At 33.3% G+C, this 27,994-nt stretch overlaps 1 protein-coding gene across 8 annotated transcripts in view; it reads right to left on the reverse strand.

Moving 5' to 3' along the window:
* Msp300 (Muscle-specific protein 300 kDa) overlaps window positions 1-27,994 on the reverse strand; it is a 178,499-nt gene that overhangs the window by 134,967 nt on the left and 15,538 nt on the right. For all 8 annotated transcript variants that reach the window (XR_012959623.1, XM_076118593.1, XM_076118594.1 and 5 more), the window contains exons 2-5: window positions 5,032-5,093; window positions 4,618-4,713; window positions 4,121-4,297; window positions 1,087-1,250 (exon numbers count right to left, since the gene is read on the reverse strand). Coding sequence is in view for 7 of the 8 variants with exons in the window: in XM_076118593.1 (XP_075974708.1) it covers window positions 1,087-1,250; window positions 4,121-4,297; window positions 4,618-4,713; window positions 5,032-5,093 (499 nt within the window). In the remaining variant the exon portion in view is untranslated. The remainder of the gene's footprint in view (window positions 1-1,086; window positions 1,251-4,120; window positions 4,298-4,617; window positions 4,714-5,031; window positions 5,094-27,994) is intronic.

Consider the following 27,994-nt stretch of genomic DNA (forward strand, 5'->3'; position numbering starts at 1 on the left):
ACGATTAATGATGGAATTATTTTATTCTCCGCCCACGGGATACCCATTGACGTCATGGTATTAAGGCGGGAATACATTTACTTGTAGATTTTTTTTTTGTCGATCTGATATATTTTATAATCTGAGTGTCATTTTAATTAAGCAACCAGCTATAGTTGCAATCATAGTTTTTCAAGACAGGATCAAGAAATCTGTATGAGATTTCACCAAGAACCGTTGCAATCATATAAGAAGAGTTTTAGCGTACAATGTATGGTAAGGGCGCTGAAAAGCTCCCTTCGAAAAGTTGTGAGTACTAGAACTGTTGGAGAGCACCAAATGGTTTAAAAATTGTCTCTAAACTACCGTACAAATTTTATACGTGGTTGCGATGTTAAGATGTAATAAAGAAAAAAAATTGCGCTTAGAAAATGTTCAGGCATCACATTTCATTATGTGTACTCAGGTCAATGTGACTAGACCAACTCTAATACAGTATTGTAAAATTCTCGGCCGATTTAATCTTTCTTTAACGTTCAGCCTAAAATAATCTTAATGGTTTGGAAAGTTCTTTATAAATTCTATGGAGTTTTGAACGCCTGTGACGGTATTTTGGCAGTTTTAGCAATTAAATAGGCTCGTGTAGATAAACCACAAAAACAAATAAATCTAAATAAACACAAGTCTATCGTGTCTATTTCGAGGTATAAATACTGATAATTTACTTTAACATTGAAGGAAAACATCGTGATGAAAACTTGAAAAATTAAAATTCCACTCAGATAAACGTGGTTGGTTCAAGAGCAGGATCGACAGCTTTGCGTGCTCTCCGAGGCACGAAGGACCTTAATTTTACAACTCCAGGCAACCCTTAAGAAATTCTTAACTGAAAATCTCAGAAAATACTTTTTGCTTGACCCAGGATTCAAACCCGAGACGTCTACGCGGCAGTTGCACAGAGGCACCCTCTAACTAGCCTACTACGGTTTAACGTGTCTGTAAGAAATTATATCCATACTTAAAATAACGAAGGCCAAGACACATTTTGGGTCGTTGAGCCAACGAAGTTAGTAAGTAAGTAATTAATTAAAATAACAATCAACTTACTTTGGCAAAGCATTGGCGACCCACTGCAACAGTGTCTTCTTGGCGCCCTGCTTCCACCTGTCTTCGGCGCGCTGAGTCGGGGTGGCGGCCCCAGACTCGTGAGACATCACTGACGCGCACCGAGACCCGCCAAGGTACTCTAGTGCCCGGCTGTTCTCTTCGATCTGATGTCAAGGAAACATGTTAGAAGGGAACATAAGAAAAGAATATAGGAACATATTGTATTATAGTACTGTATGAAGTTGTAGTTTATGTTGTTTTAAAGCTGTATTTATGTAGTTTTACATGAGAAACAGCATTATTGGAAAGTAATTTTGAGGTACTAAAATGCATAATATTGCAACTTGTTACAAGACTAAGGACGAAACTCATATGGAATAAAACATTTCCTTTTCGGAAGCTTCTGGTATTGTGTAATTTTGCTGCAAAATTTCGTAAATGGATTTTTAGTTTTGTTCATATTGCTGTTTAAAATTCAAAAGCATGGATAGTGCATTCTTGGATAGGTTTTGTAAAAGATAATCGTTTTTCTTTTAACTTTTCAGTATGTTTGTTTTTATATAATGTTCTAATTGTTTCTTGTGACAGTGTAAAATTTTGCACGACAATCATTGGAACATTCTACGAAGGAAAATGTTGCTTTCAAACTAGAGTTCAAGGGCCACACAAACAAATTTCTAATATCCAAATTGCTGTTTCAATTGCCGATATTGCAGGGTTCAACTCGTACACAAGCTGGGTACAGAAACATCAAAAATTTTGCAATTTAGACCTGACCTGATCGTAACCTGTTGTACCGAAATATGGCCCTGGATACATAACCTGTTTTGATGAAATATTGCTTTAATGAATGCGACCAATCCCAAATAGATGATTAACGTATTAAAATGCAGTAGCCGGCGCTTATTCTGACAAGGTTGCCTAGATTAAGCATGACCTATGTGGTCGAAAGCTTAGCCAAAGTTTATAGGTACAGACTATTTTAGCCTCACTCGTAAATATTGAAATAATAAACTATTTAACAAATATTACGTAAATATCTCCGTAGTAAATTAACAACGAGTTGCCATTAATTGGCGCCGGCAGCATTAATGACGTCATCAGCTACAAATTTGCCTATTCACTCCTCCCACGTCCAATCTACACATAAGTGATGACAATAAACTAAAAGTGATGTGATTTGTGACTATGAATAGTGATTCTGTGACCAATTATACCAATTTTACCAACCAATAGCAGTACTTGTGTAGTCATTGGTCTCTGGCGTTTAAAATGTAAAAATAAAAGCAAAAAAATTAATTACGGCACTGCGATATTATATTTCGCAAGCAAGGCAATGTTTAAATAAGCCGTAATACTGCTATTAGAAAAAAGCTTGAATATAGTTTTTTTTTTCTTTCCAGCTATTATATTTGTGTATTATTGTCAAAAATTACAGGTAATTAAAATGCCAGGAGACCCGACTACTTATAAGCTGTGTTGCAATACCCACCTTAGGTCCTCTATCCTGTGGGTCCAATATATTGAGCGAAGCTTGCGCAAACAAAATTAGTTCAAGCCAATTAAAATGAGAATAGACCCAGAATTGAAACAAACAAAATTATAAAACATTTAAAAACATACATCTTATCTAAGAACATTATTATTTTTACTTTCAAAGAAAGCTATAATTCAAAACTTTGGTAAGTATATCCTCATTTTAATGGTAGATACAGAAATAATATTAAATAACATATCATAATATACAAATGACTAAATAGTGCAGCTACATCATTAGACCGTTATAGCCTAAGTAGTTATAGCTATAGATTTTAATATTAAAAGATCAAAGAGCAAAGGAGCACTAAATTATGACGCTAATTTGTAACACTAATAGTCTGCTATTGGCTGTTCTGTAGAATTTTGAAGAGCGGCGAAAATGTACAGAGAATGAAAAGGTTAATTATGGGAAGATAAAGCAGACTCAGATACAATAAATATAAACAATTTTGAAGATATGTGAATGATCATTGAGATTGTATAAACAACGATGAGATAATAGGTCCAGATAGTGTATACTATAATGAACGTAACTTTACAAATGTAGTAAAAGATTCTCTCGGTGAATCTATTCTACATACTCTTTACTGTGATTCTAGCCTAATTGATAACTAATTCGAATCACACGGTGCATGGAACAGTGAGCCACAGTGGGTGAAATTCGCGAAACTGTATACGATTTACTTTCTAATTTTAGATTTTTTGAAATACGATCGTTATTGAGAAAGTGATTTGATGATTCAATTTAATCTGATACCGAAATACAGAATACTATTACTGCATGAATGGACAGATTGCAAACAACAAAACTTTTAGGTAAGATAATGTTACTACTAGTATAGATTGCGAGTAATGATTAAACAATCAACAATAATTTCGGCACTCCTTTCGTGCCGATCAGATAAACCTTACACAGTATAATAGTTGTATCGACGTATCGAGTATCAAAGAGACAGAGGTCCTTATACAGAAGTGGTCAAATCCATTACCAAATATAGGCAACTCACGTCAACTCTAACGCTGGCTATTTTCAAACACGTTTTAACTGCCCATTCACTACAAACGGTTGCTAAGTTATATAGTCCTTAGAGTAATTAAATAGTCCCTTGTCGCTACCATACAGCACACAGGCATAATTTATATAAGAACTTACTATAATATTACGTCTTGAAAGACAAAAAACAACTGAACATTCGTTTCGTACTTTTCTTATGAAACAAGCTCTATCTATCTGTCAGTATTGGAAAGGCTTGTGAAAGCCTAAATTGCGTTCGAAAAACTACAACATTTTTTATTTACTTCTTTATTTAGCTATCTTCCTTAATCCCAATGTCTTTACAGTTTGTACCCAATCTCACTGTGTGGCATTTTATTCGGTTCTACACATAGGCTTAGGATTTTTTTTTTTTGCAAAGCATATTAGCCTTTCAACTTTATATATCCACCTATAGCAGCTCACTGTTCATCCCCAAGTCCTATAGAGCTCAACTCCTACCTGGAAGTACAAGATGATGGTCCAGATGAGGCCGAGCACGACAGCTGGCCGGCCGTCGACGAGGTCGGCCGCGTTGATGTTCACCAACTTGATCCTCTTGCCGGCCAAGAAGCGGAGCGCGGTGTTCGCGTTTGATAGGAAGTGCGGACGTCGGAGGACTTTGCCACGCTCCATCGGCTAAATATAAAAAAATATAAATAAATAAACAATAGGTAATGCTGGTAGTATAAAATAAATACCGAAAGAAAAAATGAACCCATTGCTGTCCCATAGCTGACCAAGTTCTAGCTAAACGGAAAAGTAATAAAAATTCTAGGAACAAAAATAATTTTGGGATTTGCTGTTATAAAAATCATATTCGCAGGCAATTAATTAGTCAGCAGTCCTTAAATTGCTTAAGATAGAGAAATTACCCTGACAAAATGTAAATAATGATACCGCTCGAATAATTCCCATCAAAATATGTTATTAAAGTAAAGGTTTCTGATACTACTGACCAGCTTCTCCCCTGACAGCACTTCGAGCAGCGCCAACAGTCTGGTTCCATCGCGGAGGTCGTATATCAGGTCGTCGATGCGCAGTGGCGGTATGCGCTGCAACACACATTGTACGTTTTACACATAGAACCACAAAATATATCTGCAACCTAAACTGGCTTTAACAAATATGAGTGTACATTTTTAAAAGAGAATTACGAAATGATTGAATTCTTCTAAAATTCGCTATTTTTTTAGGAACGTATTGAAAAATGTTTTTTTTATCATCTATGGAAAAGTAAATACGTGATTACGGTAGATTCAGCCTGCAACACTCCAAAGTAAAATCCGTGTTTGCGTTTATTCCCGTACTCTATTATATAAAAAGTAAATACAGCTTTAATTAAATAAGTTATCACAAAGAAGTTCCCTTACCTTCGACAAATGTGAATTGATCCAATTGACGAAAGTCTTTTTCTGTACTCTTTCCTGTTCATCTGTAACAAAAGAAACAAAACAATTAGAAAACTTCAAAACATTAACCATACACATTCGTTTACGAGAATTTCATACTACGTCCAAAGTAAATAGAAACAGGAAACTATATTCGTATTACGTAAGATACATCAAAACGACGTGAAATATATCTAAGTAAATATGCTGAAAATAGCAAGCGCCATGTAGCCCTTTTGGCGCATACTCGATCGTTGTACATTTGGCATGACGCATGACCTAACACGACTAACTATAACATCGTGAGTCACCCTTTATTGTGGAGTAGACGATCTGCCAAGTTCACTGCACTTGGGATTAGGATAAAGTCTCACTATTGACGATATTTTGTGACTTTGATCACACCCTACATCGCGAAGTGCAACCAACTGCTTAAGTACACAAGACTACTGTTAAGGATGCAAACGTAGGTTTTCAGTGAAACGACATTTTTGATCGGTATATTATTTTTTTATTTCTTTTGAGTTTCGCTACGAGTGTGGTTGCCTCGTAGCACTTTTCAAATATAACTGAAACCATGTCGCGAAACAATAACATTGAATCAGACAAAGCCTTGTCAGGATTAGAGCCTAATATTTCTAAGATTCGTTCTACGATTTAGTAACTATCATCGTTTTATATTTGTTCTAAATTATTTTAAGTTGTTAGATAGGTATATGCTCCTGTAGCACTTTTCAAATTATCTCAAACTAAGATTGGATCAAACGAAGCCTAGTCGTGATTAAACTCCGAGATTTTCAGAAGTCGGTCTTCAAGGACGATAAGAAAATGATGCATAATTAAAATATCTTGTTTTGATTCGCATTTACACATATGCAAACACCCTAACGAACTATATAAAACATAACAACGGAAATAAACGTCCAAAATACACACATCGCGAAATAATCAAAGCTATTTATATTTTATGAGTTCATACACTTAGCCCTACTAATTTGTATAACCAGTACCACAACATCCTGAATCATTCTCCTCTATTTAGTTAGGTGTTGCTTTATAGACATTTTTGTGGTAAATTAAGTAATTAGCTTAAGTTTAATACATTTCTTGAAGCACATGCAAAGTTGCCAACCCGCACTTGGCCATCGTGGTGAACTCAAGGCTAAGCCCCTAACTCTTTCGGTAGGAGACCCTTTGCTCAGCAATGGGACAGCAATGCGTCAAAAAAACTGTTAACTGTAGGATAAGCTTGATCTAAGGAACGGCTACTATGAATGACTAAACAGAAGATAATATGCCATCAAAAACATTCTGTAAAAACCTCAAGTCTCGCCGTAAAAAGTTGTGAGATCTATATAATACCAAGTCGATTAATCTATTTAGTCTCTACTTAAAGGACCTTCTGTCTTAAGTTATTACGTATGTTATTATCATGCCAATTTAAAAAAAAATACCTTTAAAACAAATAGACCGACCTGGCCATCGCATGATTTAATTATTAGTATGTATCACACTACACAGCACGACGAGAAGTTAATGCTCCTGAAATGTTAATGGCGAATTTGTGTTTTCTTGCGATGACCAAGTCGATCTAATTGTTTTAAAGTTATTTTTTTTTAAATTGGCAAGATAATAACATACGTAATAACTTAAGACAGAAGGTCCTTTAAGTAGAGACTAAATAGATTAATCGACTTGGTATTATATAGATCTCACAACTTTTTACGGCGAGACTTGAGGTTTTTACAGAATGTTTTTGATGGCATCTCACTTCTTTTTGTAGAGCGAACATAGGTCCAATTTGTATGGAAAGACGTTTTAGAAGATTTTTTTTCATAATTCAACATATTTTCCTATGGGAATGTTGTTCAGTTTCATGGGCTAAACACCCTTATCCACCCTATACCCCCTCCCCCGTTATGTCTCATATAGTAGGTACCTATTTATTTTATTTTCTACTGTAATAATAATTCATTAACTGCAAATGTAACCTTGTAATCTTATACATTTATATGGGATTACAAAGTTATTGTTGCAGTTGGTGTATTTAGAAAACTGGACCGAAATTAGAAAATATTAAATTTTTCCCATGATTAAGACACTAAACCCTATTTGTATTCTAAATTTTAAGCTTCTAAGTCTGCTAGAAGTACCTTAGACTTTTGATGATCGGTGAGTCAGTGAGTCAGTGAATCAGTGAGTGACAAAATTCAAAATTTTAACAAGTTGTCATTCCTAAACTACTGGTTCAAATTGACTGAAATTTTAAATATACCGTGTTTATACAATGATTAATTAGTTGCTGAAAATCCAGGCTTCTTGTTTTATCCACAACGAAATTATAGGGGTGTCAAAAATAGCCCGAATTGCTTCGAGAAAAGGATGTTACGGCCGTGCCGCTTTTTTTTTGCTCGACTTGCGGGGGCACTTCCGTGCCCCCAGATACCAAGTCAAAAGCTTTCTTTCTTTCTTAATCTTTATAAGTTTAAGTCCCAGTTGTCAAAAAATATATTATAAATCCCTATTAGCTAATGGTAGCATTCAGTTATCAGTAGAACATGAGTAATGGTCGTCGGGCTTACTGTTTAGTATGGCACGTAAAAACTTTGTAGTTTGACTAGACACCGGTCGTTTAAAAGCTGATAAGAGCTACATTAATGTCCACACAAAACATTTTTTTGTAGAAATAACTGTATTTTTTTTGTAAATGCCATATTCAAATATAAAAAAAAAAACAAAATATATTTTCTATGAACAGATTTTTGTTATTTAACGAATTAGATAACTTTAAATGCTTAATTAGGCGTGACGTTTCGGCACAGACAGTATGTATAAATAAACAGCTACGTTACGCGATAGCATAAACCTTACGATCAAACAAAGTTATGTGGCGATGCAAAGCGACAACCATTAATAGCAATATTTTTCTAGGTCAGCTAGTCCTTGTGTTAAAGCTTAATGTACATTTCGTTTTAATCTTTTTTTAATAGAACTACAGGTAAACTTAGCGTGTCAGTCTGTTTGTACGACCTTCAGAATGAAGTGTTGAAGTGAGTTTCATGTTGAATGGTGTAAATTCAAATACATTGGCTGTATTCCGTGAAATAATACTTTGTTGAACTCTAGTTTAAAGTTCATAGCAGTCGTTTTGCTTATTTGGCTTGTGTTTACTAGTGCTTATGTCAAAATATATATCAGTCCAATCAATTAAACCTTTAAAGAAAACTTACTTGAAATAAAATAAATTCTAACAATTATAAAACCTCCAATATGCGCAAGGGTAATAATTAGTACGACAATCACAGTTCTACATGATTTAAAAAAAAAGGTTTTGTAGAGTCAACAAAAATTATAGTGTTTTTGTGTCTGTTAGACCCCTTTTAAATTATACAAAACCATCAATTGCATTATCAATCACACTGATAGTATCTGCTTACAATTATTCACATCAATACCCATTGACAACCACAAGACAGAACCATCAAAAATGCCAATAAGAAAGTAGTAAAAACGCCATGAAAGGTACAAACAATTTCCCATAACGACATGGAGGTTCGTTCCCTCATTCCCTCAGGCTGTACGTCAATTACGAGGCACGCACAAGGCGCACGACTGTCACTTGAGCCGCACGCATGGCACGGCCAGACACAGGGCCTATCGACAATCGGAACAGTTCGTGTAAAGTCTGTTATGACAGTATTAATGGAAGGTATTTGCATTTTGGGCCTTCTTTTCGTGTTTTGTTCGATATTGGGATTGTTGATCAATGAACTTGCATAGCAACAAATTTTTCTATAACAAATTTAAAGGTTGCTTAATAAGTAAATAATAACAAGCGTATATTTCTACAATGTAACTTATAGTTTACCCAAATTTAATTTATAGTGGTAAAGGTTTGTAGGTACCTAACACATAAGCTGGCACATTACCGGGCAGCTTTAAAAAAATAATGTAGCTTTGAAACGAATGGAGTCCAAAATAGACTAGCAAGAAAAAATTATGACAAAGGTACCTAATGAATTCCTCTAAAATGAGATATGTACGACGTACTCAATTTTAAATGCTTCTAAAGAGCTTAAAGCAATCCACAATAGTAACCTGACCTAGAACATTTGAACCTAGTTTTACTACTACAACTTTCAAGTCCTACAAACCTACTTAACTAATCCCAATGAAAGTCAAAACGTGACACGTAAAATGTTACTATTAAAGTATTATTGTTTATTGCTACTGAAAGCCTTCAAGGTACACGCAAAGAAAACTTAAGAACTAACGAAGAAAATGTTAAAAATATTTTTTTAAAGTATAAAACTTCTTATTTTTGATGCTCTAAGGTGACTGAAATAAACACTAATCTTATAGGTTTTAGGGCAGCCACCCCGTTTATAACCAATTCAGTCCATCGTTAAATCGTAAAGGCAAATTATAGTTAGGTAAGTACAGGTATTTTTTGTAAGTACCTTAAGAATATCTAAGTGTTTCGGAAGGCACGTTAAATTGTGGCTCCCGGCTGTCATTTTCACAGATCTTTGACAGTCGGTAACAGTAGTCAGAAGCTTGAAAGTCTGACAACCATTCTTACGGAAAGGTAAATATACTATAAGGGTCCGATAGCCAGTCGCTCCGTGTAAAATACTGGTATCCAGCTGTATCAGGTGAGACTGAAAATCGACTCCAACATAGTTGGAAGTAAGGCTAGGCTGATTTACCTAAACAATCGCAGAAAGTCTAGCCTGTGAAAAGTAGATCTTGGGTCTTATAAACAAAGCCGACCTTATTATCCATCATCGTAAGCCTAGTTCTGAGATCCACCAAAATAAATCCTGTCATTCGGTATAAACCTAGCAGAAAATCTAGACATAATACTCTGTAGAGAGCTAACAAAACAAAGCCCATTGATCGTGGTCCCAAAGTCAAGCTCTTGTTGGCACATAAGCCTTTGAATCCACATTGTCGCCGCGTGACGTCATAAAGCTCTACGGTATATCTATAGGTAGGTATTCAAGATATTGTGAAATCGAAAGCTTTGTACTCTGCTCTTCTATTTTGCTTGTAAAAGTAAAATAAAGCTACCTTTCATATGAAAAATCTTATCAAAACAATTTTTTTATTGTCCTTTGTTGGATGGTGAAAATAAGTCACTTAATGAGATAAAAAAATGTACTGGAATAATCATACGCTGCAATGCAATTGATTGCATTATACAGACAATAGGATTGCATATTAACCAACTTGTTTACTAAAGTACAATGTTTAAAAGCAATAAACTACTTACAACAATCAACTTACTAGCGTTTCACTAGTTCTTTCATAAACCAAACAAAAACTAACACTCTCGTTTTCAAACAAAACCCATTCAGTACTACAAACTACTCCACATAAGTTTCAAGCGTGGCACACGAAGCCTCGAGCGACATTGTCGCGCTGTGACGTCACTGATGACGTCACTAATGGCGGCGCTATCTATGTTTGTATCTCTCACCCTGACATTGTTACTGCAAGGGTAATAGCTGTGCTTTTAGTCGTGGCTATGGGAATAGAATAAGTTTTGTTATGAATGCGATAATAATGTTTTGTTTTGTCTACAAAAATTGTTAAGTGTATTTTTGTCTAAAAAATGTTTAGTGATAGATTAGACGTTTTGTTACCTTTAAAGGGTTCAAGAAGACAATTAAAAAATACTTGTATCTCAAAGTCAAAATTGTCAATAACCCTATGACAAATAAGTCCTATAAAAATGTAGGCATCACATATAAAACATAAAAAAAATATATCATTTCAGAAATATGGTTCAAAATATTAAAACAAGACTCAAGCCCAAAAAATCATTTTTTATTTTCGATGAGAATAGTACCTTTTTCTCTAGACCATATTTCGAAACCTGAAGGTTAACTAAAAAGTGACGTATAAAGCCTAAAGGTATCTTCACAAAGTTAACACGGTAATTGAACGAAACATTAGTGAACATGTTAACACGCTACTATGGCTTAAGCAGCCAAAAATACGACAAAAAGAAATAACTTTAGCTTACAATAATCATAGCAGGTGATGACAGATGATAATATAAATGATAGACATGAGATTAAGATGAAATAAGCAGTTGTTAAATTGACGTAAAGAAGAACAGCGTTAGAAGTATAAATACAGAAAAATAACATAGATATTTTAGTAATATTCTGACATTACTAAAACCATAAATTATGTATAATGTCTCAAATAATGATTAAAATTAAATGTTTGAAGATTATACCTACATCTCAATAATACATAAACCCACAGAGCAACTGCTTTATAAAATACTTCAATTAACAGTCAAAATATATATAAATATGTATTTAGAGGTATATAAGTATGTTTATCAGTTATTTGGATACCATACTACAAGCTCTGCTTAGCCTGGAATCAGATGACGTGTGAGTTGTCCAATAATTCATTTTAATATTTAAATAGAAGAGAACATTTTTTTAAAGATAAAAGTAAAATATAAACGCGATGGTTGGATCTGTCCACACGTTTACTAACAAGTTTTCAAGTCTAACGAAAACGAATCGATGTCAAGGTCACACACGTAAACATCAACTGAACATTCTATTTGTATAGCATCTAGAATCATCTACATCCAGACAGGATTTAGGGCGACGTGTATCTTGTATTACAAACCTATATTTCTGTTTAAGGTCTGTGAAAATCCTAGGTGTTCCTGACACATGATGACAGGCAAATAATAGTAACATTAGTTTTCTTTTTCTTAAATACCCTTTACGCGTGTATTTAGAAAATATTGATATGTTAATAATAACAAATACTAGCATAGATATGAAAGGGTAATAAATTATTTAATAACTTAGACAAAGAATAGCATAAAAAATCAATGGCAACTATCCTAGTTATCTAGAAATATCTAATATTATAAAATTAGCTATCGATATAAATAACATAACATAACAATGACATAAGAACATATTTCACTAAGCCTAAGCTCACATAACAAACGGTGAAATCGTGACAATATCTAATCTCATGGGCTATAATAAGCACGACATTACTCAATCAACTAACTGATATATCTATGTAAATAAACCTTGGTATGTGCTCATGCACATATGTATTTAACTATCGATCTAGGTCTATTTTAGATACTATTTATAACTAGAGCCTAGAGTTCGATTGATCAGTGTGGTGAACTCAAGGTCTCACCATTCCCTCATACCGGGAAGAGACCCTTGGTCTTGCAGTGCGACAGTAATCGGATAAATGTATTTCTATGTGGCACTGCTGGAAAACGTTATTTATTATACCTGAGTCTTCTATATGGTATATATTGAAATAGTAAACATAATTTTAATCACCATTATAAAGAAATGCTAAAATTTTCAAAATGTTTGTATGTATTTGTATGTCATGATTTTAAAATTATTACAAATCAAAGTGCCTTAATAGCAGATGGATCACTAAGCTTAGTAGAGTTACTGGAATAATAGCAGCATGGGCAGCTTATTTCCTCACTTGAGATGATTGCGAAACTAAACCTTACCATGATCAGGGTTGTAAAAACAAATTATATTTAATAGAAATTAAAGACAGTCCAACATCTGCTGCTGTTGTTACTACACACGAAGAAAACAAGCAAGCTGACGATATTAACCTATATTTTAATAATAAAACTCTGTTTATAATCATCTTGATTGTAATTTTTATTGAAAAGGCCTTTCATAAGCAGTTATCCTTTAATCGCCGCCATAATAAACGAAAGGGCTCGTAAACAAGTGACCACAAGATGATCTAACGCAACCTTGGCACCGACTACTACTTATTAATATTATTTTATACTAGCTGACCCGCGCAACTTCGCTTGCGTCACTGAAGAGAATGGGTCAAAATTTTCCCCGTTTTCGTAACATTTTTCGTTGCTACTCCGCTCCTAATGACCGTAGCGTGATGTTATATAAATAGGCTATCTAACACTGAATTTTTCAAATCGGACTAATGGTTCCTGAGATTAGCGCGTTCAAACAAACAAACAAACTCTTCAGCTTTATAATATTAGTATAGATTAACAGATATTGTTGATCACCAATTTATTAAATAAAATAAAAATATTAACGTCCCGCTACAGGGTAAGGTCCCACTCCTCCCGTTAAGGGGAAGGGGTTGTTTATTATTTTTTGTAAAAATGCTGTTTTTTTTACATAACTACATACTCGTAAATAATATCACGCCTTTTCCTATAGCGGTAGGCAGAGACCGAATAAACCCACTTAGTAAGATCCTTACTTTCCCTTGTCTAATTGCTATTCTTTACTTCCACTTTGTTGATTTTCTTCTAACGTGAGGTCATGACTCATGACCTTATGATTATTTCGAATTAGTTAAATGGCTTGCGATTAATTATCGAAAATCGTCTGTACTACTGCTGTACTGTACTACTCTCTACGTTGGTAACATATTTCGAAGATTTATATGATGATATGCATGGTATCATGGAGCTAAGCAAAATTATCATAAATACAAGCAAATAATCGTTAATCAAAATATTAATAAATTTATAAAAATATATTATTAAAATCGATAATAAATTAGTATTCTAAGGATCTTCTCTGTCTAGACTGTAGACACAATTCAGGTGAAGGTTCTTATGCAACCGTTGTGATATCATTTCGCAGGCCTTCTTTCTTTCCTGACATCATCTTGACCTTTGCGGGTTTACTTTGACACGTTTAAGGATACTTAAGGTAAAATGTAGATAGCATTTCGTGGAACCATGCTTCTATCTGCATGCTAAGTATTTTATATTTGTAAATAGAGATTTAAATCTGAAAGTACTATTTGCAAACAGAAGTAAAATTTAAAATTAATGAAACCATAACAAACATATGGACATCATATGGACTTTAACTTAAAATATATCCTAATATTATTACGAAATAAGCGTCTTCAAGTCTTAAATCAAAAAGACCGACCAAATAACAAATAGGTGCCTAAAGAATCTCCTTCAGAATATTTTGAGAAATGTTCTCTAATAAATTGCAGAACACAACAGATGAATGTAACAATTAATATCGCTGTCTGGAGAGTACTTCATCATGTCAGTACATTGGCACGCTGGCACAATTTATTTTTTGTCCCACAGACCTTCGGGTAAGGCCCTCGGCGGTCGTTGACGCTCATTGCGTCATCAACTATCGTATAAACCTTTATTTAATCAATTTGTTTATCATATGTGTCGGATGTGATTTGATTGAGTATTTTTATTGACGCGGAAAATGCTAGTAGAATTGTAAAACCAGTAATTTAAGTGACTTGTAAAAAACATGTACAGCGTAATAGTTTTATAGTGACCAAAACTTTTTAGTCCTAACTCAATCGCCTTCCTAACTTTTCTCGTTTAAAGTTGAAGTAAACAACAGTCGATATAACAAAAGAAATAAATTGAGAAAAAGACAGCAATCAGTAAAATAAAAAAGTCGCTAAAAAGTGCTTAAAACAGGGCTATATCTTACATGGTACCAATCACACAATACTACAACCTATGAGAAAATCTACAAGACTAAGCTCAGAACAAAATCAAAGCATAACACCGAACATTTCGAAACAGAGAGACACGGAAGACCCAGTGATTGATGGCGACGACAGCTGAACCCAACGTGTAGACGACCAGTCTGTAGTTTTATTAGAAACTATTAATAGTGCTAATACACACGATGAACTAGACAAACTGATAGAAGATATGTTTACTGTTATTGATGTAATTGATGAGATTTATCGCGTGATTGTTTGTGATGATTGAAATGCAACTGATGATGCATGGGTATATTTTAACGGTACTACCTTAAATTTAATCTTTATTTATCTTAGAATCTCAGTATTAGACACCTTATTTTATCTCTAATTCACTCAAAGGTTGCCAATAAAAATTCCACAGACATTAAATTCGGCTTATTGTATAATACTTTTACATAATTAAATAAAAAAGACAATATTTGCTATCGACAATAATAACCGACGTAAGACGGTAAACTCAATGGAGCGTTGACTACAAGAAAGGTTGTAAGAAAATTTTCATTAGATGCCTTACAGCTGATATAATCAAAAACCAGCTTTGGTAAAAACCTCTTTACAAGTTAAGTAAATTGATAAATAACTTAAGATCATTATCGAGTTTTTATAACGATATCCTTTACAGATAAAGTTAAAACAAACTTGCCGTAATGACGTAACAGTCTAGTCTACTTTAATTGGCATTTAAAATCCATAAATATAGATATTAATCGTTTTATGATTGGAGCATCAGGTTAGACTAGATTTAGCTCAGAATAAGTGTAGAAAAGAACTTATCTGCATAATAGTAACACGATATAAAAACTTGTTTGCGTTTGATAAGCAACTTTGTCTTTCACGTAACCTCTAGTATGATGCAGATTTGTTCATAACAGTTTATCATATTTAAGGATCTTTATGATATGATGGTAATTTAGTTATTGAGATAGTAACACCACAATAAACACTTATTATGCTTTGAATGTGCAAAAATTCATCGTCATCGAACAATCTTCACGCCAATTTTTTTATCCAAACCTAAGCTTGCTATATTTTTAAGATCCTTAATGGCATCTTCACACAAATACATCAAAAACACATACCTAACGTGTTCCACAATAAGATTCTGACAAGAAAATCTATCATCGTCATTACAGTTCATAATCAAGTGTATCTAAGTGTATCGAAAGCCTTTGATAAGTCATTAGCCAAGGGATACAATAGGACCACTCCAAAAACTACTCGTATTGTTTACATTCACAATTAAAGGTTTCAACAATGTCACTGATAAACAAACTGCGTGAATAAATAGTAGGTTGTAAGTGGGTGTTCGTGTAATAATGAGCATATTTACAGTGGCCATCAACAAGTCAGGACAATAATTTATTACTACAAAGCATTGACGGGTGTTAGCGAGAACTATTTATTATATTATTTACTTTATGGTTTGACTCGTAGATACTTCTACGATCAGTTCAAGGTTTCATCGATTTTGGTATTTATATTTTATTTTCTTTAAATTATGAACGGACTTTTAAAACGGTTGGAGCTTGTGGCAAATTAAGTACTTTTCCCATTACGATCCCATCGTTTGTTCTGACATTGGTCCTAAATCATAGACTACAGAAAGACATTATTTTCGTTACTACAATATTGTGGTATAACAGATATGATAAACACTTAAATCTCTGAAGAAAATAACCAAGAAGTATAGCAGCCTCATCAATCTTATCTTTACACCTGATTAATCACTGCAGTTTTTCAACGCACAAATATTTCTGAAATGGCACAACGTAGGTGTATATGCATATACAATGTCTGTATCTACATAACTTTTAAACTTTTGCATTGCATATTTATTCCGTATATCCTTATATATTCTACGTCTTCTGACATTTCAGGCGTGACGATGTATGTCTTAAATTATTTTTGAGCGTTCTAAATGTGCGGTTTACAATAGGCTTAATCCGACCTTGTTCTAAGATTACTGACCCAAATTGGTTTAGGTAATATGTTACATGAACTAACTCACCTTTCATTGCCTTGACCATAATTGATTATAATTGATGTAATTTTTGGTACAAGTCTAGGCGTGTCGTCAAATGGTTATGAGTTTTATATGATAATTTAATGGTGTAACGATATGTGATTTGGATATTTAGGTGTGTAAAATATTACTGAGTAATTACACCACTACCATTAATAATACTGAAAGCTTTCATTTGTGTTCTTGTTTTCATTACTGCTGACAAGATTCCAATTTTTTCTCTTTTCTTAATAAAGTTATTTAAACTTTATTTACTTAAAACCTACTTCAGGTCCTTGCATCTAAATAGAACCTTTACTTTTCTTCATTTCAATCAACAGAGCTGTAGCTTTGCGTCGTTGGAGGTAATTATATTTTATACTTTTCGTTTCTCGCTGGATACACCAAAGGATACACCTCACTCATGCGCACTTACATCTGTGGTTTGTAACTTGCTAGACAGAAGAAACAGACTAGCCAGTGAATTACGATAAACGGATTTTTAGCCCAAAAAGTTCACCTATCATTTAAATATATGACAACATCAGAATGGCAACAAAGGTTGATAAACAATTGCGAATCCCATCGCCCACGCACTAGCGCCATTAGCTGGCTTCCTCTTCATTTTATGAGACACAAAAAATACTATTATTTATGTCTTAGACCACCATGATGCTTTCAAAATGTTAAGGATATATTCATACTGCTAGGTTTTTCGCACAAAAGCCTCGTTTATTTTGTTTCATAACGTACGTATTCCTGAAATAAGATCGTTTTTAGAATCTTATTTATTTCCTTTAAGTTTGTAAATATTAATTACATCATGGCGCTTTTTATACTCTAAGAGATATACATATAGATGTATTGTAAATACAAGTACGTTTTGCTGCAATTTTGTTAGTTCCATGGAACGAGCTGAAATATCTCCTTCAATCAGGCATGTTTCCAAACTCCAGTCTACTTTTGAACACATTCGAATTGAGAAGACCAAATAGCACTTTGGCTGAGTCGGATAATAGACCCAATATTCGCTATCAACAGTTACATACGCCACCAAGTGGCGCGATACTAGTATATTATTTTATCAAGACCTTCTAAAGTATCGTGCCCCGGTGCTAGTACAGATCTAGCCTAAAGCACGCTTTTCTATAAACATTTATCTAACAATAGCAGCAGACAGACTTCATGAGTCACGCCATTGTCCCGTCCACTCCATCTATCTTGATCAACGAGATAAAATCACGGCTACTTTATTAGTTTTAGCTCTGTTTATTACGCTTACCAATTGTGGACAGGGACGGGATACTGTTAGGAAGGACTGCTAAATAGACTATTCAATATACATAGGTAATTATATAAAACTGCCTCCGTGGCGCAGTGGTTTAGGTCGCCACGCCAATACCATCGCGTCGGGAGGTCGTGAGTTCGATTCCCACACGGAGCAATTATTTGTGCGATCCACAAATACTTGTTTCGGGTCTGGTCGTGCTTTGTGTCCGTTGTTTGTATGTTTGTAAAAAGAAACTCCTTTCCGTTTCGGAGTGAGTGATTGACTAACAGACAACGCTAGAAAGTTGAAATTCGGTATGAACAGAACATTTCTCAGGAAGTACCTATAGAGGAGCAATATAGATTTTTGAAAACCCCAAGCTTGGAAATACATAAATAAAGTTTTCCTTAATTTTTTTTATTTAAAAATTTACCGATTAGCTTAAACAGAAACCGGTGTCAGGAAAACACTAAATAATATAGTATAATAGAAACCTAATTAAATACAATTGGGCTAAACGTGTTATATTCGTTAGTTTATTTTCGAACAAGAGAAGGATAAATATAAATAATTTATGATATTAATATCATTGAATTTACCTTCTTGTTGTTATTATCGATTATCATTAGAGTGATACCTAAATAAATTATAGTATTTGAAATAATATGTCATACAATCTGCCCAGATTTTTTTTTTTGAATAAGTCAACTCCCTCATTAAGAAAAGTTCTTGTGTCGCGGGGACTTTTAGAAACATACAAACAGAAGTGTAGAGATGCACTAATAGAAGATTTTTGGAAATTCGCCCCGAAGTAAGTGTAATTCCAAGCAGAAGCCGAGGGCGATAAGCTAGTTTTAAAATAGACCTTGTTAACCTTAAGCTGAATCACAGTTGAAAGGTAACATGTATACTGTTACTTGTACCTAGACGATAGCATATAAAGATTAGATGCAGATATTAACAACGATTAGTTTGAAAGGTTGCCTGCTACTTGATTGCTATCAATAACTAGATATGTATGTACACTGATGCATATAGATAATGTAGGAGACGTAAATATAATTACCACTGTTTTGCTGCCTCTGTGGCGCGGCCGGTATCGGAAAGGCGATGAGAGTTCGATCCCCGGGTCGACCAAATTTGTTGTATTATAAGTCTATAGTAGCCCGGAGATTGGTAACGTGCCCGGTGAATGGTTAAAGGCTCATCCCATAGACATGGATCTTATATTGTAAATGGTGATACGTGGGTGTATTTCATACATCTATGTAATATTTTAAAGCTCCTGTATTTTACAGGTGGAAATACTACTAGAATATGTTTGCTATGATATAAAATAAATAAGTATTTTGTAAGATATTCAAAACTACACAAATGTCAATAAAAAATAAATTTTCACGTAGAGAAAGCGTTTTATGAAAAAGCAAACAACAAAATAACATTTTTTAAAACACCTATAACTTGATAGTAAAATTAATAGATTAGTAAAAAGCTGTGCAAAATCGGAAATATTTTACAGACACACAGAAAGCTTCCTTTTGTACCGAACAGAAAATCTAATCAACCCGAATGCATAGTAATATCAATTTAAACAAAACTAACATAGAAAATAATACTTTCCGCTTCTAATGCTTTTAGAATCCACCCTTAAAGAACACTTAGCCGGAGTGCTTTTAAACTTATTGAACTGAACGCATTATGTAGATACCAAACAAAGGTAGATGTTCTATCATACTTTGAGAAACTAAATATTTATGTCATAGTTGAGATAAGATTGAAGTATAAGATAAGCTTTTGTTTTTAGTTATTATGCAACTGTCGATATTCTTGAAGAGAAGCGGTAACCTTTTTTAAATTTGTAGTAGGTATGATGATAACTCGCGAATTTATAAAAGTAAGAACGCTTGGGTAACCCAAATAAGGTCTATCTATACTAATATTATAAAGCTTAAGAGTTTGTTCGTTGGTTGACTGTTTGTTTGTTTGTTTGAACGCGCTAATCTCAGGAACTACCGGTCCGCTTTGAAAAATTCGTTCAGTGTTGATAGCCCATTTATCGAGGAAGGCTATAAGCTATATATCATCACGCTTCGACCAATAGGAGTAGAGTAAGAGTAATTTTTTTTACAAAAACGGGGAAAATTTTGACAGATTCTCTCTAATGTGACGCAAGCGAAGTTGCGCGGGTCAGCTAGTGTCCTAATAAGACCTATTACTGAAACTTATATTTTTAATATTTTATTTTAATAGCAGTATTTGCTATAAACAAACACGTAAAAAACAGTGAGTAACTACGATGTTCATATATTTGATCTTGAGTTGTCTTACATGCTTTGCGGCACGTAGATACATCAGTCATACAAAGGTTAGTAAGTTAAACAAAGTTATAATAGCTTTAATAAAATAAAAGGAAAAATTAAGTACGTGATTTATATTTAAAACGAATAAAGAAATCCGTTCCTTAAACTCCTAAAGAAGTCTTGGGGAGAGGCCTTTGCTCAGAATTAGGCTAGATAAAAAAAAACTCCTAAAGAAGGAATTCGTTGGCTAACTTAATGTCAAATGTCATAATAATCTGTTTAGTAGTTTGAACATCTCAAACGCACAAAACTGGTTCTGCAAGCATATTAATATCCATAAGCCATCAGACGTCAAACAAAAATTGACTTTATCAAATCAATTCGAAACGTTAGTGCAAAATAAATTTGAATTTCAATTCGGCATCCCAAATATCACAAGACTCAATGTGTAATAAGTTCTAATAGATAGAAAATAGAGCTTAAAATGTATTTAATTTGATGGCATTGAATGACAAACAGTATGAGGTCATCAAGTGGTCGTATATTTAATGCATTTAAAGATGCTATACACTACATGATGCGTCTGCGACAGCGTTATTTGAGCGTGTTTGTAGCGCTGCCGTAGCTACGCAATGAAGCCGTCAGTGAATATTTCTCGCTTTGAGACCATGTATTTTTTTATTATAGGTTAATTTATTGACCAGAATTTTAATTTTTTGTCAAAGACCCTATAAGGTAGAGTCGTTTACAAACACAACTAAGTATTTAGTTCATACTTTTTCATAATTTGTATTTCATGAAGCATAATTTTTGTAAACAAGGTGTTTGTTTTTTCCGAATCGCACTTGCGAATAAATTCTCACATCAAATCGATTTTTGGAGTAGAGCATCTTTATGGCCAACTATTCAAGCCGTTTACGTATGGTAGTGTGTAGGATCTCTAACATGAATTCAATAGACACGACTCCTAGTAGGTTAGTAAGACCGTGAGTGCCTTTTTAGATTCGTTCTGGGAAATATGCCATCATTGCTTATGCGAACAAACGACTGGACTGGCAGCTGTACTTTACATGTATATCTAAAGTACTTATTTCTATTTGTTTTGTTATAACAAGCTTTTTTTATGTTTCTGCATAAGGTATCACTGTTAGTCTAAAACTTTCATACATTGTTGAAAGTCCAATGTTCTCTGTATCCACATGATACTATTATTATCAGAAGAAAAATTACAAGGTGTCAATGAATATTGAATAAGTTATTTCATCGAAACAAAGGTGAAAAATTGATAATTGTAGTTGTTAAAATAAAAAGGCTAAATATTGATAGAAAATTGAAAATCAGATACATACACGTGTCAAAAAAACCTCCAAGTCATCGACAAAACCAGTCGAAATATTATAAGCAACATCTGACAAGTACCTAATAACAAAAATAAAAATTAATTTGAATAATCATAAATTCGCAACCTAATAGCTAAAAATTAGCTTATTTTGACACTAACATAGGTCGAATTGAAATAATTTGAAAAACTTTACAACTTCAAATCGCACTAATAATATAATAGTTGGTATAAGTAGTTAGGTAGAATATAGGTATTTAGGTATCTTATTCAAAATACAACTGTTATCAGAATCAACGAATAATTTATTTATTACTCCTTATTATGGGTACAAAAAAACAAAATTCTCTAATGTGTTTGAAAAATGATATAGAAGAGATAATTTTGTTACTAAAAAATAAAAAAAGACATGGTAATAGGGTTAAGTCTAGTTGAAGTTTTTTCGATGTATTTTGAGTTACTACACTATTGTTTTATTATTGCGAAATAGCTAACAGTTCGTGTATTATTTCTGAGAAGACTCCTCGCATTCATGCTAACTAATAAACATTTATTCAAACGTTTACGATATGTTGACTATATGAGGAAAACTATTCATAATGCTATTTCCGTTGTGCATCGCGTTTTTATTGACTACTAATACTAGTATTAGACGGCGACGTTGCTCGCATACAAACATGGTAAGGAGGTCAAGGTCACGAATAAAATATTAGAGGCAAGCATTTATCCTATACATCGACTCCCTTATAAAATCTGTAGGCATACAAAGGTTCCAAAAACGAAATCCGACCAAAAATATTCTGTCAAAAAACGGCCAAGTCTCGGTGGAGCTGCTTGTACTAAAAATTAAGAAATTGCAGTAAGGAAGCTTAGACTTGGCTAAACCTTGTTTAGGGATTTAATATTTTTTTTAAAGACAAGTAATTTGACTTGTCTGTTTTTTTAATATATAGAATTTGTTTGGTGGGATTATCACTTGTTCTAACGGTGGAGGAAACATCAAACCTGGCATGCCAAAAAGTTTATTGTCACATTTCTTGCAAAGTACCCAACCCGCACTTGGCCAGCGTGGCGGACTTAATTCCCTCTCTCAGACGGGAAGAAACCCTTGCTAGCAGTAACAGGGGCTTGCATGGAGTAAAAAAATTACCTATTTAAGCAAAACAAAAGAGAAATAATGATGGTCACAAAGATAATAAGTTTTTAATTTATAATATCCATAAGTTTATAATTTCGCGCATTGTTACCCAGTTATTACTAACAAGAGGTAAATAGGTATAACTTTACGTCCATCAATACTATCGTAAACCTTTATGAATAATACCTGTTATTGTTATTTTATTAATTTATATTGTTTTATAGGAATTACCTTTAGAAAGGTATTATGGTTAACTATTGACATGAGTCAGGGTGTCCATTGAACGAAGGTATTCATTGAATTATCGTTTGTTTATTTATACCACGTCGTTAATTCAGGTACCTCCTATTGTAATAAGGCAGTACCAAACAAACGTATTAATTTTACTGAAAAGTTTTAATAAAGAAGACGATGAAGATATTTTGAAGAAAAGGATATGAATTTCTTTCAGAAAAAATGTTGATAACTTAATCAGGAGGTTCTTGTTCTACTAATATTTGCTTTTCTACAATCTTAGAGACCAAGAACCACCCATTTCGTGGTATTTAGGAATAACCAGATATCCCATAAAAAAAAACTATGTACGTAATACTTCTCAAAACAAGAAAAAATCAAGTGATTTCATTTTCATCTTCAATCGCGCTTACGACCCGTTGCATTATAATATTATGAATTCACCCTCTTACATAAATTACATATTTGTAATTTTAAAGATAGTCATAAAACACAAAAATACTACTTTATAAAGCCATTTAACATATCCCACGTATCTTAAACACAATGGCTCGTTAAAATTTCATTAGTCCAGATAACATATGCATTATCCTTACAACATTATGCACCGATATACCGGCACATACCGCTTTTATCTCGCATTTCGAATTCCTACGGCAAACCGTCTGGACTTCTAAGGTCGAAAACTGTCTTCACACAAAATAAGACTTTAATTCCACAAAAATAAGTGTGATTTTCCTTTGGAAGGGTTATTTTCTTAGTGTATTTTTAAGGCAAATAGTGTCCGCCTCACGCAATAATATCGATCCCGAATAGCGATTAGCTTTTAGTCTTTAAGTCTATTTCTTATGCTGTACCGGTTTTTCTAGTTTTGTAGCAATAAATGTGTGAAGGCTAGACTTGTCTAATGGGCTAGCGAAGTGAAGATTTCTAAGAAGATCGCAGTATTTAAGAGTTAATTTTATCATTGATAGTTAATTAAAACTGATATGGGAGTTAGCTGTTTTAGACATATTTTTTGTTTCTACGATTTTGGTTGGATACTATATACTATGTGTTATTTTTAGGCATTGAAGGTACAATACACAAGTATTACACATAGCATATTGGACATGGGCTTAGCATAAAGCTAAAAAAAATAAGAAAGAAATATTTTGGGTTCTATGCTTCGTATTTATGGTACACTTTGTATACATTTGCAAAATCTATATTCTCCATTACAAAAATTGATACAAAAATGCGAGTATTCTTGAGTTCACTGTGATAAATAAAAATAATTAGGTAATTTAAAATATTCAAATGTCATTTAATTCAAATATACACTACTTAAGAGCTCAAACAGATACGGTCAATATTTTGACACTTAACTGTACAAACAAGTACTTGCGAAGCGCCGGTAATAAAAAATATCATCATCAATGAAGCGTAGCTGACCATGATTTAAGCACATATACAGAGCTAATTGGTACTAGAAGTGTAGTAGTAGAATTTGTCAACTACTTATTTAACATACATCTGTTTTCTCTTACCCCTATGGTAAGAAAGCGTGATTTTATGTATACAGTATGACTGGTGAGATACCTGCAATACTTATGGAGAGTACTCGGTACTCGATTCTCGTTAACTTGATATGAAAAAAATAGAAGCTTAATTTTTTATCGAAATTTCTCTAAAAATAAGTGAAATTTGGATATTATACTCACGACACGCTTTACTAGTTTTGTTGCTAAGCGACAAGCTGTCAAAAATGGACTCGCCCATGTATTCTGTGTTGATAGCGCAATGCGCGCGCGGTGTCCAATTATTCCGCAGTTAAATACTGGACTCTCGGTGTACTGTGTACGATGTTTAGTAAGAAGTTATTTAATATTTAGTTTTTATGTTATTTTATTTCATGATATATGTTCGTATACTATCACGTCCTTAAATATTGAAGGTATCTCACCAGTCATACTGTATATGTATCTATGTATGGAAAAGCGGCGGTAAATGTTTTAATTGTAAGTACAATAAATCTATACTTTCAATATTTGATTGAGATGTCTATTATTGTTCTTTATCATTTTGAAAACTAGGAAAATAAAATATTTTACGTCTATGAATCTTCTTAAATTGATACAGTTTAACACAAAATTCAAGAGTGTCTAATCTAAACTACTATAAAAAACAAAGATCTCGCAATCATTGCAGTACAAATAAACATACAACAAATAAAATTATACACAACACGTCAAAAATACCAAACACTTTTTTGCTAACAAAACTAAAAACTGCCAAATAACCATGTTTGAAACAAGGTCATAAATATTGCAAAAAAACACAATAATAAAATGTCATTAGATCATCGCGACGTTATACCGGTTAGTTGCGCAAACGCCGGTGAGGTCACCCCGAGGGGGACAGAGAAGGAATATATGCTAGAGTGAAATGGATACACCTAAAATGTATAATACTGAAGGATAAACGAATAAACTTTGAAAAGGAAGGGCACTTTCTTTTTCAAAGTTTATCCGAAAAAAGGTACACAAAAACAAGAATTTAAACCTGCTAAACAATATAAAAAGAAAATTTGATACATCACAATAATTATCGGTTCGAAAATATTCACTTTTCTACACGCATACAAATCCTACTTGAGGAATTTTAAAGGCCTCTGAAATCTACAAAGTACTAAATTACTGGGACTCTTTAAAAACATTGAATTGCAGAGACCAGGGAGAAGCGTCCCAAACAAAAAAGGTTTTATCTCATAAGCGTTACGTACTTATCTAAATCAATTAGTAATTTCAATACATAGAGTATTTATATTCTATTAAATTCTCAAATAATTGTCCAAACACAGACAATATTTCCATAAAATTCTTAGTTATTTCTCCAGAAACAGATTATTCTTCGTTTAATCTAAGATTAGCAGTCCAAACGGCGTTTGGCCTTCATTTTACGACCGTCACTAATTGCAACCATAACAAAACTAACGTTCAACGTATCAGTAATCAATACGTCTTCCGCTTTTTGTAGAACCTTGCTATCTAAAATATATAATAGACATGATATTCGTAGATTTGATTGATACAGATCACGATTAAAAAATGGTATCAGATATCTAAATCTTGATGTTAATTCGTTGTAATCGCATATATTCTCACTTATATTTCCTCTTCTATGTGTAATGTGAAATTAGCGATATAAGATTGAAATTTTACTACCTGCGACTATTCAATTGGCTATTTCTTTATGATATAATGACATGTATCTTTAGACATGATATATTGAATATTATCATAAAGAAAAACTATTGTATGAAGTAAACTTAACGTACAAACACATCTTCAAATCATAACACAATAAATTGTAATATTAAGGTCCAGAATATTGCATGGTTCATTAATGTTTAATAATTTATGTAAGTATTTGTACTTAATTCACAATTTATTTATAAAGGCACAAATTTTACCTCTATATCGATATAAAATAATTAGAAGATAAAAATCATCTTATCATCTTAATTTAATAATGTGCTTTCAAAAGGTTGTCAAACACAGAAACAAAAATCTTAAAAAATATAACAATATTATTTTCAAAGCAGCTCAAAAAGAAAAAGAAACACATTTGAATCCCAAAAAACAATTGCAAACTTAAACAAATATTTATATGCAAACAAAAGCACTAAAAGTGTTTAACAAAGAACCATTTTAGCCAAAACAAGTAATACAATATTGAACTACAAATCTTATCGTATTCAAATCAACTCCCACGCACGTCTAGCCGACGTATAATGTATAATGGTTATAAAAACCATTAACGTAACCGACGCGGAAAGCAAGGTCATGGGCTCTATGCAATTTAATGCGTAGTCGATTTTACAACAAAAGTGTGATCTACAAAATTTGGGTTTAGTAGCTTAGAGTTTGTAGATCGACTGCGCAATTTATAGGTCCAAACTAATCTGTAAATATAAAACGTGGAAAGCAGGTAACAGCACGAATATATAAAATTGTTTGGTTTTTTTAACAGTCACCGTGTTGCAGTCAGCCTGCGACCACGGCGAATGCAACCTGTACCGAAACGTTAGGCATTTTAAGGTAAAATGCGTGTTCGCGTTAATTCCCGTATTCTATTATACATTAAAGTACGCATAGGTTCTAGATGTCATGGATGGACTGTTCACCAGTCCATCCAGACAACAACAGCGCGTAAGGGTTACAGTTTCCAGCTCCTAATGTAAGTATGTGTGTAAATAAATTTCGAAGCACTAAAAGACTTAACTTTTGCAGTTACTAGACGGTTTCATAATTAGGGATAAGAAAAAAGGGACAGATTTCTACACCCTCTGTGAATCTTGAAGAAGCTTACAATAGGTATGCAGAAAATACAGAGTGATCACAAATATACTAAAGTACTTAATTTTACAAAACTAAACGATCTAATCTAGTACAAGAATAGATTTATAGATAAAATGAATACAATGACCCTACGAGCCTCCGCTAGCATGTCTCAATGCTAACAGGTTTCTATGGTGTTCAGTCACCATGACAACCTGTCTAATAAACTTGTGCCTCGCCCATAGATCACTGGCTGTTTTGACGTGCCATTGTGTTCTTACTGATACATTAGCAATTGATGGGTTAAAAGTATTCTTGTATTAAGATGTCTGATTCTACTTAATTACAAACTTTTTATGTGTCCATTTATTGATAACATATTTTAATCAACTATCACAATACTAGGAAATATAGGCTTTCTAACATACACGTAAAAGAATACAATACGCTTCTTCATCTAAAGTCATAATTAATGACAGAAATTCCTGTGATTAAAGCACTCTACTATCGAATAAACAGTTTGACATCTGAAATGTCCTCATAAAAAGTTTCCAAAGAACTCACTCGGAGCGCTGATTAGATTTTCATTTCGTAGACCCGTTGGATACTTTTATCAGCAACATTCAAAATATTTCAAATGCAGGAATAAGCATAAGGTACCGATGCGAGGTACAAAGACTTTAAGGACACTATTTTATAAGTAATACCCTTAAGGATAAGCCTTGATGAATACAAGGCATTACCCCCACAGCTAAGCCGTCAAAACGTAGTGAATTTTT

This window comes from Anticarsia gemmatalis, chromosome 9, assembly GCF_050436995.1.
Source record: "Anticarsia gemmatalis isolate Benzon Research Colony breed Stoneville strain chromosome 9, ilAntGemm2 primary, whole genome shotgun sequence".
Classification (NCBI taxonomy): domain Eukaryota; kingdom Metazoa; phylum Arthropoda; class Insecta; order Lepidoptera; family Erebidae; genus Anticarsia; species Anticarsia gemmatalis.